This window comes from Mesoplodon bidens (assembly GCF_964165515.1).
Source record: "Mesoplodon bidens genome assembly, chromosome: 3".
Lineage (NCBI taxonomy): Eukaryota > Metazoa > Chordata > Mammalia > Artiodactyla > Ziphiidae > Mesoplodon > Mesoplodon bidens.
Genome location: NC_138178.1, coordinates 31,244,358 through 31,265,824, shown reverse-complemented (window position 1 = coordinate 31,265,824; position 21,467 = coordinate 31,244,358). Strand labels below are relative to the sequence as shown.

At 40.8% G+C, this 21,467-nt stretch overlaps 2 protein-coding genes across 2 annotated transcripts in view; both read right to left on the bottom strand.

Annotated features, from left to right (window-relative positions):
* Positions 1-21,467, bottom strand: part of ENTREP2 (endosomal transmembrane epsin interactor 2) — a gene marked incomplete at its 5' end in the record, with an annotated part of 374,409 nt that overhangs the window by 79,806 nt on the left and 273,136 nt on the right. Inside the window, one exon of the mRNA XM_081227296.1 lies at positions 15,142-15,252. Coding sequence (XP_081083422.1) covers positions 15,142-15,252 — 111 coding nt within the window. The remainder of the gene's footprint in view (positions 1-15,141; positions 15,253-21,467) is intronic.
* On the bottom strand, positions 17,591-18,938 carry NSMCE3 (NSE3 homolog, SMC5-SMC6 complex component). Its single transcript, XM_081227282.1, has one exon. The coding sequence runs from the start codon at positions 18,825-18,827 to the stop codon at positions 17,988-17,990; it is 840 nt and encodes a 279-aa protein (XP_081083408.1). The 5' UTR covers positions 18,828-18,938; the 3' UTR covers positions 17,591-17,987.

Here is a 21,467-nt window from a genome sequence, read left to right as displayed (position 1 = left end):
TCCAGCGGAGGGTGAGCTGGGAGGAATGGGTGGAGGGATGCCAAGGGCACCCAGGAAGCTGGTGGGGGAAGGAGGAGGCGGGGGGAAGCTGAGGGGAAGAAGGGAGGCTGGGAGGGAGGGGTCGGGAGGGGGCCACCAGGGAAGGCTGGCCAACAGGGAGGAGCCATGACAGAGTATGGAGTACAGGCTACAAGGAGGGCGGCCCTGCATTCCATGTGCAATGGAACGGAAGCACTCAACTAATTTATATTTAAGAAGCTCTCTCTGTGAAACCGAGTCTCCCTAAAACTGAGTTCCTCTGCCGAGTGTAGGATTGACCTCTCTTATCCCAAATGTTATTCCCTTTCTTCTCCTGAACCTGCTCCCCTCAAGACTGAGTATCAAAGACAAGGGGATTGAAGCCGAGTACAAGCCCTGAGACCCTGTCCTTGAAGTAGAAGTCTTTGCTTTAGTCTCCCAGGCCTCCCCTGAGTCTCAAAGGGCTGCTCCAGAGTGACCGATTAGGACACGTGAGGATGGAGAAACAAAGAGTAGCTTTTGGGCCGGGAAACTGGGAACAATTTAGTCTATAAACCAGCCACACAGCAGAGTCCCCGAATTCCCAGTTCCCTGAAAGATACAGACACACATTCCTAAGCTGTTGTTACGGGAAGCAGACCCCCACCAGACGAAAACTGCTGACCCCAAGCACATGGACCCTAGACCGGTTGAAACCAGAAGATGGGTGATACTCGAAGCTTCACCTTGATGCCAATCAATCTAAGAACTGTGCATGAGCTGATCACACACCCTGCAGGCTCCTCCCTCACCCAGCCTTTAAAACCCCATCCCTGAAAGCCAGCAGGGAGTTTGGGTCTTTTGAGCATGAGCTGCCAGTCCTCCTTGCTTGGCACCCGCAGTAAACACTGTACTTGCCTTCACAACCCAGTGTCAGTAGATTGGCTTTACTGTGCGTGGGCGAGAGGATCCAAGTTTGGTTCTGGAACATGCATGGCCACGTACATGGATACTAATGTGTGAATGAATCTTGAACCCAACAAACTGAGAGTAAGTACACACATATATTTTACACAAGCCTACAAAACACATCCAAACACTATTCCCGTAGGAAGTAATTTAAATTTTTAATAGATTGTAAGAAGTAGAAATTAGAGGCCACATGCTCTCATGCAATAAAATTAGAAATTAACAGTAAAAGGATAACAACAACAAAATAACCTGAAATGTAGCCACTTAGAAAGAACATCAATTTAAGTAAACTGTTTAAGGAGCAAAGCAAACACGAAATGACAGACTCTTCAGAATTAACTCAATGACAGCATGTGGTCCCACCCGCAAACCTGTGCAGAGGTTCTACTGTCGCTCAACTCTAAACAGTAGAAAAGGAGCGCAAAAGAGTCCTTGAAAAAGTAGAAGGGATTAATAAAAAAAAAAATCACTGAAACAACTCAAAAAAAAAAAAAAGAGTAATCTTTTTTTTTGGCTGCACTGTGCTGCATGCAGGATCTTAGTTCCCCAACCAGGGATCAAACCCGTGCCCCCTGCAGTGGAAGCACGGAGTCAACCACTGGACCGCCAGGGAAGCCCCCCCAAAAGAGTAATCTTGATTAATAAAATGAACAGCTGTTTAGTAACTAAAGATAAACGTTAAATCAACGGAAAGAAAACAAAATTTAACATTAGAAATAAGACTTAGCAATCAATGAAAAGGCTTTAAAAATTCTAACAGCTTTATTGAGATATAATTCATCTATTTAAAGTGTGCCATTCATTGATGTTTAGTATCCTGACAATGTTATATAGCTACAGTCAATTTTAGGACATTTTCATCACCCCAAAATTTTTCCCCAAAGAAAAAAATTTTTAAAGCACCCCAATCGACTCTCCCAATTGCAACAAACCCAGATAATTCCTAGGTTATTTGAACTATTTCAGAGCATATAGCAAACCAAATGCTTCTGAGTTCATTCTGTACAGTAAGAATAACTGATACGAAAACTGCCCAAGGAGAGCACCAAAGGTAAACTGTAGGTCAATCTCATTTATGAAATTACACACCAAACTCTTAAATAAAATATTAGCAATTCAGGGCTTCCCTGGTGGCGCAGTGGTTAAGAGTCCACCTGCCAACACAGGGGACACGGGTTCGAGCCCTGGTCCGGGAAGATCCCACATGCCGCAGAGCAACTAAGCCCATGCACCACAGCTGCCAAGCCTGTGCTCTAGAGCCCACGAGCCACAACTACTGAAGCCCATGTGCCTACAGCCCGTGCTCTGCAGCAAGAGGCCATGGCAATGAGAAGCCCACGCACTGCAACGAAGATCCAATGCAGCCAAAAGTAAATAAATAAAACAAAGTATTAGCAATTCAATTGCAGCATAATATGTGTGCCTTAAATGTGCCTGGACCAAGGAAGGCCTATTTCTGTAACGCAAAGGTGGTTCAGCATTAGCAAGTCTATTAATGCAAATCAGTATACTAATAAACTAAAGAGGAAAGCTGTATGATCATCTTCACAGATGTTGAAAAGACAGTGATAAAACTTACGTGCATTCTTGATTAAAAAAAAAAAAATCTTAGAAAGTCAGGCTAGGGAATTCCCCGGCAGTCCAGTGATTAGGACTTGGTGCTTTCACTGCAGGAGCCTGGGTTCAATCCCTGGTCGGGGAACTAAAATCCCAAAAGCTATGTGGTGCGGCCAAAAAAAAAACTTAAAAAAAAAACAAAGTTAGTTTTAAAAAAAAGTCAGGCTAGAAGGAAATGCCTTAAGTTAATAATAAGGGCACCTCTGGGAAGCTGACAGTGAAAACTACACTGAATGGTGACCCATCATGTCAATCCTCTTCACTCTCCATCCTACAAAAGTCAGGAATAAAACAACACTATAAAAAAGGGCTGTTGGGCTTCCCTGGTGGCACAGTGGTTGGGAATCCGCCTGCCAATGCAGGGGACACTGGTTTGAGCCCTGGTCCGGGAAGATCCCACATGCGTGGAGCAATTAAGCCCGTGCACCACAACTACTGAGCCTGTGCTCTAGAGCCCACGAGCCACAACTACTGAAGCCTGTGCACCTAGAGCCCGTGCTCTGCAACAAGAGAAGCCACCGCAATGAGAAGCCCACGCACCGCAATGAAGAGTAGCCCCCGCTCACTGCAACTAGAGAAAGCCTGTGCAGCAACAAAGACCCAACGCAGCCAAAAAAATAAAATAAATAAATTTATTTTTTTTTAAAGGGCTGTTATTAGTCAACCCTTTCCCCCGAAGATCTTCAACATGAATAAAGGGTAACATGGGGCCTGGGCTGGTCCAGATTCCTGTGGGAAAATGACCTGAAAGTTCTGTGCTATGTCACTGTTTTCTTGGAGACCACAGAGCAATGTGGAAATACCTTGCTTGTCCTGTGGAAGTGGGCCCAGATCAGGGGAGCTGTGTGCTGGCACGCAGGCCTTGGGTCTCTGTGAAAACAAAGATGCTCTAAAAACACCTGTTTGAAAACAGGCTTTGGCTTTGTGTCAGGTGCCCCACAGGCACCTCTTCTGTGAGAGCAGGGCAGCCGCGGTGGGTGACAGGCAGATGGAGCTGCCAGGCCTTCTCCCTGCTGCGTCTCCTACCGTGTGTCCTTCTATGAAGCTCAGTCAGGGATTATGTTAAAAGCCTAATGCTAAGTACGTCAGACAGAGAAAGACAAATACTGTATGATTTCACTTACATGTGGAATCTATAAAACAAATGAAAAAACATAAAACAAAAACAGAGTTATAGATACAGAGAACAAACAGGTGGTTCCCAGAGGCGAGGGGATGGGGGTACGAGAGCGATGAAGAGGTACAAACTTCCAGTTGCAAAATAAATGAGTCATGGGTATGAAATGTATAGTATGGGGAATACAGTCAATAATTATGTAATATCTTTGTATGGTGACAGATCGTAACTAGACTTATCTTGGTGATCATTTTGGAATGTATAGAAATATCAAATCACTGTGTTGTGTAACAGGAACTAACACAGTGTTGTAGGTCAATTATACCTTGAAAACAAACAAACTCATAGAAAAAGAGATCAGATTTTACAGAGGCAGGGGTGCGGGGAGGGGGAATTGGATGAAGGTGGTCAAAGGGTACAAACTTCCAGTTATGAGATAAGTGTAATGTACAATATGATAAATATAGATAACACTGCTGTACGTTGCATATGAAAGTTGTTAAGATAGTAAATCCAAAGAGTTCTCATCACAAGGAAAAACATTTTTTTCTATTTTTTAAATTTTGTATCTATATGAGATGATGGATGTTCATGAAACTTATTGTGATGATCATTTCATGATGTAAGTCAAATCGTTATGCTGTATGGGGAAAGAAGCTAAAAAAAGAGTTGATATGTGTATATGTATAACTGATTCACTTTGCTGTACAGCAGAAACTAACACAACAGTAAATCAACTATACTCCAAAGAAAAATTTTTTAAAAATCGTTATGCTGTACAACTGGGTACACTGCTGTATGTCAATTATATCTCAATAAAACTGGAAAAAAAAAGCTTATTGCATTACATGGTACTGAATGCCTACTGAAACCCATATCAATCAATGTAAAAAGTTAAGAAAAGGGCTTTCCTGGTGGCGCAGTGGTTGAGAGTCTGCCTGCCGATGCAGGGGACACGGGTTCGTGCCCTGGTCTGGGAAGATCCCACATGCCGCGGAGCGGCTAGGCCAGTGAGCCATGGCCGAGCCTGCGCGTCCGGAGCCTGTGCTCCACAACAGGAGAGGCCACAACAGTGAGAGGCCCGCGTACCATAAATATTCATAACGAAGGGAAAGAACCTTTATTTTCACAGCTTATATGGCTGTCCACCTAGAAACTAAAAGATAATTTTGGAAAAACTTTTAGAGTTAACAAAAAATTTCAACATACAAAATGTACAAAAGTCAACAGCATTTTGGCTTCCAGAAAGATGGAGGAGATGTACTTTTCCCTATTCTTCTGAGTACAACTAAAAACACTGGACATTGTATATAAAACACACATTAAAGACTCTGAAAAGTAAAAAGAAGACAGACTGGTTATGGACCTCGGGACCCAGGGAAGGGCACAGTGGTGAGTTTCCTGAGTTTTTTGGTTTTACTTCCTATATCCCAGACTTGGAGATGAAAACTCAGAGCCCCCCAAATTCCGTGGTGTTGAAGGAGGCCACATGGGGAGCCTGGGCTTCCACCCACCCCCAGCAGTAAGGAGGCCCCCTCCGCTCACAGGTAAGGTGAAAAGTCAGGGCTTTCAGCACTGCCTGGCGGTGATGAGGCCATCTGCCCACCCCATGTCAGTACAAGCCACTTGGGGAGTAGTAGTGTCTACCCTTCCCAGCCAGAGAGGTATCACTGGAGGCTTTCTGGAGAGCTGGAACTCCCGCCTCCACGTAGGAGAAAATATTCAAGGTTTAGGGATAGGCAAAGAGTTCTTGGACTTGACACCAAAATCGTGATCCATAAAAGCATCAATTGATAAATAAGACTTCATCAAAATTTTTAAAATTTACCCTGCTGAAGACCCTATTAAGAGGATGAAAAGACAAACTACAGACTGCGATAAATATTTGCAAACCACATATTCAACAAAGGACTAGTATCTAGAATATAAAGAACTCTCAAAACTCAACAGAAAAAAAAATGGAAAGAAAATAAGCAAAACACATGAACAGGCATTTTACTAAAGAGGATATACAGATAGCAAAGAAGCACATGAAAAGATGTTCAACATCATTAGCCATCATGGAAACACAAATTAAAACCACAGTAGGACATCACTCTATGCTATGAGAATGACTAAAGTAAAAAAAAAGTGACAACAGCAAATGCTGATGAAGATGAGGAGAAACCGGATTGCTTGTACATCACTGGTGGGAATGCCAAAAGGTACAGACAACCTACAGAGCAGTTTGGCACCTACCATACAACCAGCAACTGCACTCCTGGGCATTCATCTCAAAGAACTGAAAATTGGTGTTTACACAGACCTGCACAGGAATGTTCATAGCAGCTTTATTCATAATAGTCAGAAGGTGGAATTAGTCTGGATGTCCTTCCACAGGTGAATGGTTAAACTGGTCCATCCAGTCAGAGCAAAACTGCTCCATGGAATAAACAGAGAGAAACTATCAGCATGTGCAACAGCCTGGATAAATCTCCAGAGGATCATGCTGAGTGAAAACAGCCAGTTCTAAAAGCCTACATATTGTACGATTCCACTTATATGACATTTTGGAAATAAAAAATATATATAAATGGAGTGCTCTAGTGGACTAGCGATTGCCACGCGTTAAGGAGGGAGTGGGGGCAGAAAGGAAGTAATTGTGGCTATTAAAAAAGCAACAGGAGGGGCCTATAACGTGGTAGAAATGTTCTATGTCTTGACTGCATCATTGTCAATATCCCAGTAAGATACTGTACGATACTTCTGCAAGATGTTACCATTGGGGAAAACTGGGTAAAAGCTACATAGATTTCTCTGTATTATTTCTGTGTGTGAATCTACAGTTATCTCAAAATGAAAAGTTTAATTAAAAAATCAATAGCTTACCTACATTATAGCAATAACCAATTATAAAATAGAGTGAAGAAAACTACTATTGACATTAGCATCAAAAACTACAGGGGCTTCCCTGGTGGTGCAGTGGGTAAGAATCCGCCTGCCAATGCAGGGGACACGGGTTCGAGCCCTGATCCGGGAAGATTCCACATGCCACGGGGCAACTCAGCCTGTGAGCCACAACTACTGAGCCCACGTGCCACAACTGCTGAAGTCCTTGTGCCTAGATCCCGTGCTCCACAACAAGGGAAGCCACCGCATTGAGAAGCCCGCGCACCGCAACTAAGAGTAGCCGGCACTCTCTGCAACTAGAGAAAGCCCACGCACAGCAATGAAGGCCCAACACAGCCAAAAATAAAAAAATAAAATAAATAAATTTACTAAAAAAATACAAACAAACTAGGAATTAGTAGAAAATGTTTAAGCACTGTATGAAAAAGGCTGGAAGACTTCCCTGAAGGCTGGAAGAGACATATAACCTGGTCCTAAATCAAAAGACTTAATATGATAAAGATCTCAATTCTTTCCCAATTTACCTCTACATTCAATTCTGCTTCTATTAAAAATAACTCCACCTCACTGATGACCAGGGGGAGCAAATTAAAAAATAGTGAGATGCAATTTTTCATCTTTCAGGTTGGCAAACATTTTCAACATTGGTGACATCTAATCTTGGCAAGGGTTGGACATGCTCATCTCCAGGGACTGCAGGCAGAAGTGATCGTGAGTACAAACCTTTCTGGAAGGCAACAGCTATCAACATTTTAATGCATTTACTCTTTGTGCCATCAATTCAACTTTTAGAAAGTATCCTTCAGAGATAACACACAAACGTGTCCATAGATTTACTTATAAAACAATTAAATCCAGTATTATTTGTGACATAAGAAGAGACCACTTAAGGGCCCTGCAGCTGGGGACCTGTGAATTAGTGTGTAGAATTTGCATCCACAGAATATAATGCAGGAGTTAAAAGGATGGACTAGATCTGAGGCTATTTCTCTAATTTACATACAGAAATTTCTATAAGGGTACATGCTGACATGGGGGAGTTAAAAATTTTACACTTCTGTATTTTGGGAATTTTACAATGGATACATTTCTTTGGTACTTTAAGCTTTCAGATAAATAAAACAAATACATTTCTGGCCAAACTCATCAGGAAAGCAAGAGAAATATACAACAGTATGAAAACAAAAGAAATAAGAACATAATGTTACTATGGGTATTTTAAAAACAATTCTATGCATTACTTCATATTAAAATGTGAAAAGGCCAATACAAAGAAAAAATGTTAATTCTGACAATTGATATCGTCAAATGTGGCTCAAAAGCTAAGAAAGAAATAGAAAAAAATCTGGAAGAATAGAAATTTATGCCTAATAACTTTTTTTTTTTTTTTTTTTTTGTGGTACGCGGGCCTCTCACTGCTGTGGCCTCTCCCGTTGCGGAGCACAGGCTCCGGACGCACAGGCCCAGCGGCCATGGCTCACGGGCCCAGCTACTCCGCGGCATGTGGGATCTTCCCGGACCGGGGCACGAACCCGTGTCCCCTGCATCGGCAGGCGGACTCTCAACCACTGCGCCACCAGGGAAGCCCCTTCCTAATAACTTTTTAAATAAAATAGTTCTAGGTCCAGAGTATTATACATTTATGTGCCAGTATCCATCAAGGAACAGAAAATTCCTTAGATTGAAGTTTCTTAACTAATATTTATGAAATACAATAATCATGAAACAAAATAGGGTAGGAGGAAAATGAAAGCTACAAATTAATTGCATTTATGAATACAGATGAAAAATCACAAATAAATCAGCAGATTGCATCTAGTAATATTTTAGAAGACTGTGAATCAAGGATAGAACCAGTCTGCTTCAACTAAAGGCTGTTGATACCAAGTTAGCTTAAAAACAAAAACACAAACAAAACCCCTTTTTATTTCAAAAAACTTGAGGAAGGAAGAGTGGCAGCAAGAAGTCAACTCCATATTGAGTAGTTAGGGTCGTCTTGGCCACTGTCACAATATTCTCCAGTAAATTCATACATACAGGATATTCATATACTTATATATCCGAATGGTAACCATCAAGGCTTGGATGTTACTGCTGTAATATAATATAAAATTCCACATTCTTTCAGGTTTCAAACAACTTCAGAATTGAAGTGTGGTTTCCCTAGCCTATTCATGTCCAAAATAAAGTACAACCACAAGAAAGGCCTTTGTAGTGGGCTTGATTAATAAAGCAGATATGGATCAACTGCAAGTTTTCCATGGGTATTTTTGGTTAGAATGTAGCTCTTTAATTCCCATGTGTGAGATATTCTATCCTGACTCCAAGAGACACATTAATCTCTGAGCAGAAAGTGGGAATAATTCAGTTCAACCCATATTATTTAATGCTTGCTGTGTCTAAGTCACATTAGGTATTTTAATGTGCAAAAAGTTGGTTTCTATGATAATTGTCACTCAGAGACATACATTATTTAACTTGAGGAAAGTAACAGAATATGTCTACCAAAATGTCTATAATATGGAATTCAGGTATCTAAATTTTCAGAAGGTAAAAACGATGATCAGAAAGGAAATTCCAGATTATTCAAAAATAATCTTAAATTACATTATTTACTTTTAGAGGGCACACAGGGATTAGTTTTCATGACCTATTTCTATTTCCCTAATTGTATGCCTATTACGGTTTTCATATTTAATTTTTTTGTCATTTTCTACATTTGTTTCAAATGAATTTCTTCACAGAACTTAAAAAACACATAAAATTAATTTAGTTTTATACTATGTGAAGTTAGGCATAAGCCAAGTTCATTGTCACTGAGAAGAAGATATGTAATAGGGAAGAACAAACCTGACTCCATTTTAGATCTATTCCTTTAGCTCTAACCCTTGTGCTCTGTTGCCTGTACTTAGTCATGCTGGCTCTGCACCTTTTGTAAAAGAATGTTGCCTATAGCCTGAAATATACAGGAGAGTCTATTCTCAGGACTCTGACTTTTAAGAGTCCATTCATATAGGGATAAAAAGTTGCAGAACAGAGAAGAACATTTGTCTTGCTGGAGGTTTACAGGAACATTGTGACCTGACCTAAGTGGACAGCTGCAAGGACAAAGGATTCCTGCACCAAGAAGTCTGCAACCTCACCCTTCCCTCACCTTGCCTTTAAAAATGCTTTGTTGAAACCCTACCAGAAGTTCGGGGCTTTGGGCAGCACAAGCCACCTGGCTCTTTTGCTTGGCCCTGCAATAAACCTCCAAACTCTGATGTTTCAGTTTGTTTGGCCTCACTGTGTGTCCGGCACATGAACATGCGTTCAAGTAACAGATATACATTCAAAAAGTTTTTATACAAAATTTTTTTAACTATAGAGATTTCATTCCAGTTATGTTCCACGTAGCTTAATCCTGAGAATCTATTAATATAATCTAACATACCAATAGATCAAAGTAAAAATATATGTAAACTTAACAGATCTCAAAAAACCTCTTTGATATTTAACCTCCAATTTTATTTTTTAAGACTATCAGCAAAATATGAATTTTATCACCTTAACTTTATCACTTTAACATGACAAAATAGCTATCTGAAACCATCTCTCAGCATCATGCCTGACAGTGAAGCATTAGGGGCTTCTAGTTAAACTCAGGAACAGAAAGTGAATGATTAAATACCATTAATATCTAATGTTATTTTGATAGTTTTAGTCAAAGCAACTAGACAGGACAAAAAGATATACAAATACTATAAAGCAGGAGAAAATATATCATTTCTTTTGACAAACTATGGGATCAAAGTTTGAATCTGTACATTTAGTGGCATGTACAGTTAAATGTAAATAATAATAAAATTCCTGGGAGTCTTATATACTATTTGTAGCCTCTTACAATGTAAAATAATAATTTAAAAAATGCACTCACCAGAGCAAGAAGATATTTAAAATACATAGCATTAAACTTAAAAAGAAATATGGAAACAATGTACATGCCTTAATTAAGAATACCTTATTGCTAAAAAATGCTAACCATCACCTGAGTCTTCAAGTCATAACCTTTTTGCTGGTGGAGGGTTTGAAATATTGTGAGAATTACCAAAATGTGAGAAAGAAACACAAAGTGAGCAAATCCTGTTGGAAAAGTGGTGCTGATAATAAAGTATTATGAAAAAGACTGGGGAAAAAAAAAGAAATATGGAAGGTCCATGTGTACATTTTCAAAAAATAAAAGTTTTATGATATTTATAGCAAAATAAATGTCAGATCTATGAAATATATAGATATGAAACCCTAACATATAAGCCAGAATCATAGGGGTAAAACTGTAAAGATGGACAAAATCAATTTGAGTACACAAAATTTCAGCACAGAAAGAATACTATTAAAAAAGTCAAAAAATGAATAACAAACTATGAAAAATATATATCTGCAACACATACAACAATGGTCAATCTCCTTAATGTAGGAAATGCATTTATAAATCAGTTACGAAAAATAACAACCTAACAGAAAAATAGGCAACAAACATAAATTGGCAATTAGCAGTTAAAGAAATATAAATAACATAAACAAATGTAAAAGATGATCAGTTTCACTTTTAATTACAGAAATGCAAATTACATAATAAGACCTTACATTTTCATCAGATTCACAAAGTAATTCTGATGACACACAAAAGTTTGTGTGGGTTTGGGCAAACGGGCACAGTCATACACTATTGGGAAAACTCGGTGTCCCATCTTTGGAGGGAAATTTAGGAGCAACATCCTAAATGTAAAGTGCACACTTATGCTCTGACTGAAAGGACGCTCTTAGTAATTTCTTCTCAAGATCTATTTGCACGTTCCTCTCTTGTTTGGCCCAATACCCTCCTCACTTGGACCAGCTCCCACAGCAGGAGCAAAAGCCACTCAGTATTTGCTGAGTTATGAATGTGCACAAAGGGTCATCTTCTCTGCCATGTTTATTTTAGCAAAAGACTAGAAACATCCCTAACTGATCCTTCATTAAGTGGTGGTTAAACAAATTACCATCCATCCATCCATCTGTCCATCTATCCATCCATCCATCCATCCAACCGACCATCCGTCCATCTGCCCAGGGCCCTCTATTTAACAGCTGGAATGGGCTCCAAGGGCTGATGTACAAATGTCACCAAGCCACAGGGTTGGCTGACAAAAGGGATGTGAATAATGGTAGGCAGAAGAGACACGTGTGTAAGAATGGTAACACAACACTAATATGCACAGAAAATATCTGGCTACCAAAAACTTTCTGAAGGGGATGCTAGGAGTGTGGAATTGAAAATAGACATCATAATTATAATAATTTATATATAATAAATTATTATGTATAATAAAAATTAGTTAATTTTTAATTATGCAGAGGAAAAAGACACACAGATATGGAAATGTACACTAAAGAAAAACTAAAGAAAAACAAAAACTGCACTGAAGGATTTATAAAAATAATTTGGATAAAACCAAAGCATACACAATGTGCCCAAAAGGGAAAACATGATGTTGTGAATGTGTCCATTCTCCACCAAATTAATCTATAATTTTAATATGATTTTAATATGATTCCAATTGAAATTTCAAATTGATTCCTTTGAGTCTTGAAAAAATAATTTCAAAACTCATCTGGAAGACTAAACTCTTAAAAACAGGCAACAACTTTTTTAAGAAGTAGATTAAAGTCTGGGATGGGGGTGGGGTAGGGCTTGCCCTACCAGTTATTAAAATATAGAGTTAAGGTAATAAAAGTGGTGCTGTTCTGTGTATAGCACAGGGGATATAGCCAGTATTTTATAATAACTGCAAATGGAGTACAATCTGTAAAAACACTGAATCATTATGTTGTATAGCTGAAACTAATATAATATTGTCAATCAACTACACTTCAATTTCTTAAAAGGTAGTATTGTTCTGGAATATGAATAAACAGACATGGGAATGGGACAGAATGAAAAGTCCAGAGATAGGCAAATAGTCACATCTGTATGTGTGTGTGCATACCTATGATAATGCTGTCAGAGTAGATACCAGCTCTCTTTTTGACTATCCAGCATACATTCCTGCCTTCCTTCCCTCAACCCTTCCTCACAGTAGCTTAGTTTGGGGGCTTATCTCTTGGATTCCACTGGTGGGACAGCTAAGCAGATTTTTTCTTACCCTGGCCAATCAAAATGCTCCCTCCCTGGACTCTGACTCTAGGACCAACGGACAAAGAGGTTAAGAACCACAGAATTGGGCTTCCCTGGTGGCGTAGTGGTTGAGAGTCCGCCTGCCGATGCAGGGGAAACGGGTTCGTGCCCTGGTCTGGGAAGATCCCACATGCCGCGGAGCAGCTGGGCCCGTGAGCCACGGCCGCTGGGCCTGTGCATCCGGAGCCTGTGCCCCGCAACGGGAGAGGCCACAACAGTGAGAGGCCCACATACCGCAAAAAAAAAAACAAAAAAAACAAACAAAAAAAACCACGGAATTGTTCACTCCTGCAGAACTGCATCCTGAGGAGTTCAGGGTTCCCGCTGCAGACCCCCACTCTGGGTCAGGCTTTTGCAGCCACAGAAGCTCTTTTGGAACCAGCCAGTTTCCAGGCTTAATCTCTAACCCCTTGGATATTCAATAGGTCCCACCATCTCTCTAATAAATGGCCTTTGCCTTTGTCAGTTTTTGTAACTTGCTACCAAAGGACTCAATGTTCAGGTGGCATTTCATATCATCAGGGAAATATTAGGTTACTTAGGAAATAGTTTTAGGAAAGCTAGCTACCCATTTTAGAGGAAAAGGTTAAATTCATCAAATAAATTCAAGGATATTAAAGAGTTAATTATATTAAAAAAAAAGCACACCAGGGGAGATTACTGGGGTAACATGATCTTAGGAAGGAAAAGGTCTTTTTATTGGTTCCAAGGTAAGACCACAAAGGAAAACTTTAACAGCTTTGAATACACAAAAATTAAAAATTTTTCTATGTGAAAAAATAAAGGGCAAATAACAATCCAGAAATATATCTGACCATATAAGCTGCAGGACTCAAAACCATAATATATAAAGAGCTCTTGCAAATAAATAACTGTTAAATCTAAAAATGGGTAAAGGTCTCAGTCAAATCACAGAAGAAAAAGAAATATAAATGGTGCATATATAAATATATAAAATATATGTAATATGTAAATATAAAATTGCATATAATTATATATAATTACATAATTACATCTTTCCCATCCTTTCATGCAGCATACAGTATAGGGAAACAGGGTCTGAGATTAATACTAGGACAAGTCAACCTTTCAAGACTGGGCACTTGCCTTTCTTTTGGATCTGGATCTCCAGGCACTGTCACTTATTGTCACCCCAGTCACTCTGTCTTGGAAAATTGGAATCAGAGAAAAAAATGGCCAATCCTGTGTAGGTTGCCAGATTTTACCATATTCACATTTAGTACTTAGGAAAAGAGAGGCTACCAAGCTACTAACAGAAGTTAGCAAGTCGCCCTTTCTGTTGGTGATGGGGCTCCAGGTTATGTCAGTTCTTGGTAGTCCTGGGGAAATACTGCACTACAGCGAGGATACTCTGTGTACATCATATTGGGATGAAATATGATCAGTGTGAGCTCGCCCACACTGAACAGAAAATAACAAGACTAAGCTCTCAGTTTTGGGGACTCAGTAGGTGTTTCAGCACTCAGCCTGCACCTTACACTAGATTTGCTGGCCTTGGCAGATGAGGAATGTAAAGGGCAGCAGCTCCCCTTTGAACCCGATGGCATGGCCACAGGAAATGTAGGCACTGCCCTGCTACAGAAAAGCTTCAGGTAGTTCAGCATAGCCCCTGACCTCTCAGAAATCATGGCCACAGGTTGGCAAGTACATGGGCAGCTATGAGGGGCATGGCTCTAAAAGGTAGCCTTGTGCCTTCTCTAAGTTAAAGAAACAAACGCCAGCACCGCCATACCCAGCAGCCAGGGTCACATCAGGGGTCACACTGCACCTGTACTGAATGTCATGGGACACACTCTGATTTCTGCACGAGCCACACGCATATGTTACCGAAGCAGGAGCCAAGTTATGATAAGGAATGATGGTTACATTCAACAAACCAAAATGACCCCCTACCATGTCCATAGCACACCATCTACGGTTTTCCTAGATTGAAAAGACTGTTCTCTTTTTCAACTGAAAAATGAGAACTAAATTGTTTGGATGCACTCGTTATCAAGCTTATATGTATCTCGGCACTTAAAATCGACTTACAAAATTGATTTTTAAAAATTCAGTGGAGACAAAAATCAATGCAACAAATATTAAAATAAAATCGTTACTAAAGACATTTATTCTAAAATAGCATTACACTAATATACTATTAGTAACTGACTTATGAGTAGAACCAGTTTTAATTTGGGAGAATTTTAAAAAATGAATCAACGTTAATTCCTTAAACAACACTAAAACATCAGAATAAATCCAAGGATACAATAAAATTATTTTTGAAATCACTTTCATTCAAAATCAAAGCCTATGCCCTTTATCAAAAGGTCTGCATTTCATTACTCACCAACTGACAGCCTTCTAGGGAGTTGACTAGCTGAGCGTTCTGACAGGAGAGAATTGAACCAGCCAAATTCAGCATTACACATACTGCTGAGAGCAACATGAAAAAGGTAATCTGGAAACAAACCAAACAAGAAATTGATTATTCACTTGGAGAGACTCGAAGGAAAAATTATTTGGCTTTCAAAAAGCTTTCAGATGATCCAGTAATTAAATGAATAACATTTCTGTGTTTTCAGGGAAAGTATTATTTATTAAAATTTCAAATTCATATTACCTTAAATCAAATAAAAAAGGTAAAGTCTCTGAAAAGCCATAGCCAGCAACCATGATTTTATTTGAAATATATTGTAAAATATTTTAGAAGCTAAACTTGAAAACACTATGCATTCTACAGTCTCAAAATAGTGTAATATAGTCTCAGAAATAACAAGTAATAAATTACTAAAAAAAACAATTGAAAGAAGTTTATTTATTAGAATGCCTTTCTTTTAATTTTTGTTATGGAAAATTTCATACATATGCAAAACCAGAGAAAACAGTAATAACAACGCCCCGCATACCCATCTCCCAGCCTGTAAATGTACTCCATATTTATTGAAAAAAATCTGCATGTAAGTGGACCATGCAGTTCAAACCTGTGTTGTTCAAGGGTCAACTGTATATATTATTCATATGTTAAACATTATATTGTATTAACTAGACAATGGCACAATAGCCACAAACTCTTGACACTTCTGGGAAGGGTGAAAAGATACAAGGGCTTGATCTGGTCTGTAATGTTTTCTACTTTAAAATTTGAAACAAAATGGTAATCCATTGATGGTAAATTGTTAACATCTCTACAAGGAAAGTGTGGGGAAAACATGTGCCTCAGATATAACTGACACTGCAAAGTGCATAATATTTTCTGCCCCATACAGATGAAAATCCCAGCATTAGAACACCCTAGAGGGGAAAGCGGTCATTGAGTAAGCAGAATGCTTAGCCAGAAGGTAATTCATACACTGAAATAAATGCAAACCAAGGAATGCCTTTAAGGACCAATTATATTCACTGATAAAATAAATGCAAATTCCAGTTCAACAGAATAAAGTAAAACCCAGTCATCTAACCCATTGCTCCACACCACCACATACCCACCAGATTCTTCTAGATGACTCTAGTCCAGGGTTGATCAATCCACATTTTTCTTAAGTATTTATCTCATTTCATGATTAATTTGCAGTACCTTCCCCCCAAACAATCATACTTATTCACCTGCTGAATAATTAACTGTTGAACCTCTGTATATAAACAGCATTTTGCCAGAGGCTATGGAGAAATACAATGAAAGGCCACTATACCAGCTTTTCTTCAGGCTCATTTAATCCATACAACAAACTATAATTATTGTTTTTCCCATTTTACACATAAAGAAATTGAGATTGAGGGAGCTTAAAACCTATGCCAAATCACCATGTTGCCATAGCATGAGCCGTAATTTGAATTCAGTCTGTCAGACAACCTCGAAACCCCATACGCTATTCACTACACTACAGAGACCTCTCCAACCTGGGGTAGATCTTACTTTCTGCTCTTACTGCTTACATGGGCTCTACTCACCATATACCATGAGTTATGTTTTTCCATAAAACCATACAACAGAGTTAGACTAGAATAGTCATATTTTTGAACCAGTAATTCCAATTTGAGGAATGATTAGAACAAGATAATGAAAGAAAACCTTAAAAAATTTTTTTAACTGCTCCAGACCAAGAATAAACAAATTTAAACAAATTTTAAGGAACAAAGTAACAACTAAAATCCCCCACAGCCCCGGACTGTGCCAAGATCTCTAGGTATACTTCCCTATCTAATTATCACACTACCACACACAACAATATGCATCATCAACCCATTTTACAGGTGAGGAAAGGTCTGTATACAACCTAACCTGCTTAAATTCCTACAGCCAGTTATGCAGAGGGAGGCTCTGAACGCACGTAGTCTGATTCTCAAGTAGGTATGGTTAATCATTAACACTTCTCTGTGACCCACAGAAAGAAATATATTTTACATCATGATCCAATATGCACACACACGTAAAAACAGAGCAACTTCCACAAAACATTATTTACCTGAATGATACGTGGTAAAAATTATTTTTCTTTTTTTGTTAAGATGCTGTTTTTCAGTCATGAAATCTTCTCATGACTTACGGTTAAAATAAGTGCACAATGCTTACTTGCTTAAAAAATACAGTGTTTATTATAACTATAGTAGCAAAAAAACCAAAAACCAAAAACCAAAAAAAAAACAAAAAAAAGGAACTAAATGGTCAGCCACACAAAAAATTATCTGGAAAAAATACAATGCATACATTGCTTAGAATGACTCATAACACTTATACACGTGGAAAATATATTTTTTAAATAGCTATATTAAGATAAATAGAGATATAGGCAGTTACATTTTAGTTTTCAATTTATAGACTTATTTTTCCTTACAGAGTTGAGTAGTCCAGAGGCCAGACAAGAGCCACTTCGTTTTATTTCCCCGGTATGAAAGCAACTTACTTACGGCTTTCTTTTAAATGTCTATTTCCATAACATGGTACAAAACTTTCCAATTCGCTTTATAAAGCTAGCAAAATTTTTATACCAATTAAAAAAAAAACAGACAGTAAGACAAACCAAAACAAAATAAATCATCCTCTAACATTTTCGGAACCAAAGTGACTTATAATATCACAAGAAGAAAAGACTGCAAACACATCCTAAAACTACTACACACATTTAAGGGTTACAGCAAGATGCTCCCTCCCACCCCAAGCCCTTCCCCGGGGTCTCTCCGAGTCTGTCTCAGGTTTCAAGAGGAAGGGGCTGGGGTTGGGGCCGCGCCCCCGGTCTGGGGTCTGGCCCTGGCCTCCTCCTCCGCCAAAGCCTCACAGTACTGCACCGGCCAGTCTTTGGGATCCTGATTGTGGACTTTGGCCACGAACTTGAGCACCTTCATCTTGCTGGTCTCCAGGTTGGTGCGCGGGCCCCACTGGAGCTCGTAGTCCACGGGGTCCGTGTGCGGGATGCGCCGGTACTCCAAGTACCGCTGCCGCACGAAGTCCTCGGTGATGAGCTTCTTCGGGTCCCCGAAGATGAGGTGCTTCTTGGTGGGGTGCACCCCGAGGCGCCGCAGGAAGTCCCAGACCTCGGTCTCCTTGATGCTGTTGCCCTTCATGAAGATGAGCCCCAGCACGATCATGAGCAGCCCGGTGGTGGGAGTGCCCTGGTCGCCGCGCATCTCCGCGTCCTCCTCCACCGGCTCCAGCGTGTTGACCAGGATGTAGGTGTTACTCCGGGGCTCCAGCTCCACCAGCCGGTACCCGAACACGTACTCCAGGCGCTCGGCCGCCCGCCGCAGCAGCTCCGGGAGCACGTCCTTGTAGTCCCCGACCACGTGCCGCAGGATGTCGGTGCGACGGATCGGGATCTTCCTCTGGTCCTTGATCAGCAGGAACTGCACCAGCTCCGCCACCTTCAGCTCCAGCTGCTTCTGCGACCGCGGCCCCGGCGTGGGGGGAGCCTCGGCCCGCCGGTCGCCCTGCGACGCGGCGCCACCAGGCCCGCGGGACGTGCTCGGGGCCTCCTCGCCGCCGCTGCCCCGCTCGGCCTGGGCGCTGGCGCGGCCCCGGCTCTTCGGCTTTTCCGACATGTCGCGGCGGCGGGACCCGCGCTACGCGGATACCCCGTAACTAGCGGTTGAGGGGATGAGGGCCTGCGCGCGGCTCCTCCTGGCGGCCCTGGGCGGGGCCGGAGAGGGCGCGGTTGCGTCCCAGAGGCTGCGCGCTGCGTCAGGGGGCTGCGCGGTTACGTCACGGAGGCTGCGCGCTACGTCATCGAGGCCGCGCCGTGTCTGGGGTCGGTCTGGTTCGGCCGGCGGTCGCGCGGTGGCGGCGTCTCCGCGAAACCCTGCGGGTCCCAGCCGTGTGTTTAATTAGAATTAAGTGTCGTCCTTACCAAACCCTGAAGATAGAGAACAGGAAGCAAATGTCCTGAGCGAGTGTGCGGCTCAGCTCAGGACCGCACAGCTCAGGCCAGATCCGTAGAAAGTATCGAGAGCTCTGAAATCGGGACTGTTTGTAGGTGGAAGAGACTCCCAGGAAGAATGTGGGAGAAAAATAAGGCTAAGAGCGTGGAAGGGAAGTAAAAGCATTTCTTTCCCCACAAAACTGGGCATAAAAAGGATAAAAGACCCTGAGGACTAGTTTGCCGTCGCCAGCCCCCACCCCCACCCCCATTTCCCACCAGTAACTTTCTCTAAAGCCCCTGAGTCTGTTTAGAAAGAATGGTAAAGGCAGCCTTGCCTCGCAAGCAGGGCTTTTCCCATCTTTTCACCATTTTAGCATTGATACTCTGTGCATAATAAACTCCAGCCGGACAGCTGCGTCAAAGCCATCCCAGAAAGCACATTTGAGTTAGGTCTGGTGAGTTTATCTTTTGGAAAGCACATGCTCATGGGAATTGCCTGGGCCCACACCACAATTTTAGCAGAAATGGCTAAGAGAACGCTACTAACAGAGAAACGTGCTCTCTCAAGAGATTACCGTTTAATTTGGGGCATCCCTGATCAAGAATTGCAATCATGTGAATCTCTTAAATGTCTTAATATATCAGCCTTAGGACTCAATGAGAAAGAAAAGAGAACCCAAGGGTATCATCCCTCATAATCTGTGATGTGCACTTTATATAATATATATATACATTTTTAAATTGTGCAACTCTAATAGCCAATGTGAGTCATTCCATTAACATACCATTTTTGCAGTGTGCTGCCATTATTTCCACAGACCTCAGCAAATGTGTTCCTTTTCTATTAACTTACTTGCAAAGAAGAAACTGAATTTACTTCTGTTTTTTTTAAATTTTATTTTATTTACTTATTTTTGGCTACATTGGGTCTTCGATGTGGTGAGCGGGCTTTCTCTAGTTGCGGTGAGAGGAGGCCACTCTTCATTGTGGTGTGCGGGCTTCTCACTGCGGTGGCTTCTCGTTGCGGAGCATGGGCTCTAGGCACGTGGGCATCAGTAGTTGTGGCACGTGGGCTCATTAGTTGTGGTACACGGGCTTAGTTGCTCCACGGCATGTGGGATCTTCCCGAACCAGGGCTCAAACCCGTGTCCCCTGCATTGGCAGGTGGATTCTTAACCATTGCGCCACCAGGGAAGCCCCCTCTTTGTCTTTTTAAAGCTACCAGAAAGTGGGTAAACTCTTTAAAGTACCAAATCAAATTGAGTTCCTCTTTAATGCAAATATATTCAAAGGAAAGCAATTCAAAACACATTATTTGAATACTAACATCAAAACACAACGTTATTAAAATTTCATTAAATGTCAGTAGCATAAAATTTTTGTTGGAATTCACTACGAAAATGCAATCTGATAATGGCGCTGGAAAGAAACACTAAATGTAAAATGATATTCCGTGTTATGATGCAAGAATGCTAAAATCTGGTAAACTATGAGTAATAACTTTCTGTCCCACACAAGATCTAACAATATATCCTCAAGCTTCAATCTTAATGGCAGAAGCCTGCTAAGGAAAACAAATATATCATCAAGGCACTCATTTTTTTTTCCACGATGAGAAAATCCATCTGCTTCAGTTTCCTTGCAAATTAAAATTTAAACTCAAGTTCAAAGAAACCTCCGACAATTGAGAATTCAGCAAAAGGTCCCTTCAGAAGGATCAAGTGTACCCAGATTAAAAAAAAAAAAAAAAGCAACCAAGAGATAACAGAGAAATGGGAAATAAGATGTAAGCCATTGTCAACAGCTGGGCTGTTTTTTTAGTGTTTTTTCTTGTTACCAAGTTAGTTCCACAGGTCTGGCGAGCCCTGTGACTGTGTGAAAATCAGCAGTGTCCATCACCAGCATTTTTACCCAGATAGCATCTTTACCCATTTTCTTTCACTCAAAATGGGTGAAAGAAAAATACCAGTTTTAAGTCTTAAAACACCTCTCTACACTGTGTCCAAAAGAATGCAGGTGGGGGGCTTCCCTGGTGGCGCAGTGGTTGAGAGTCCACCTGCCAATGCAGGAGACATGGGTTCGTGCCCCGGTCCGGGAAGATCCCACATGCCGCAGAGCGGCTGGGCCTGTGAGCCATGGCCGCTGAGCCTGCACATCCGGAGCCTGTGCTCCGCAACGGGAGAGGCCACAACAGTGAGAGGCCTGCGTACTGCAAAAAAAAAAAAAAAAAAAAAAAAAAAATCATGTTTTATGATCTTCTGTAGAGTTTCAGAGTTTTATTTTCCTGTAGGTTCATAATATTTCTTGTTAATCTTAGGACAAG

Bases quoted from the DNA above. Each gene is read 5' to 3' on its own strand.
- NSMCE3 (XM_081227282.1), bottom strand. From the start codon at position 18,827: ATGTCGGAAAAGCCGAAGAGCCGGGGCCGCGCCAGCGCCCAGGCCGAG.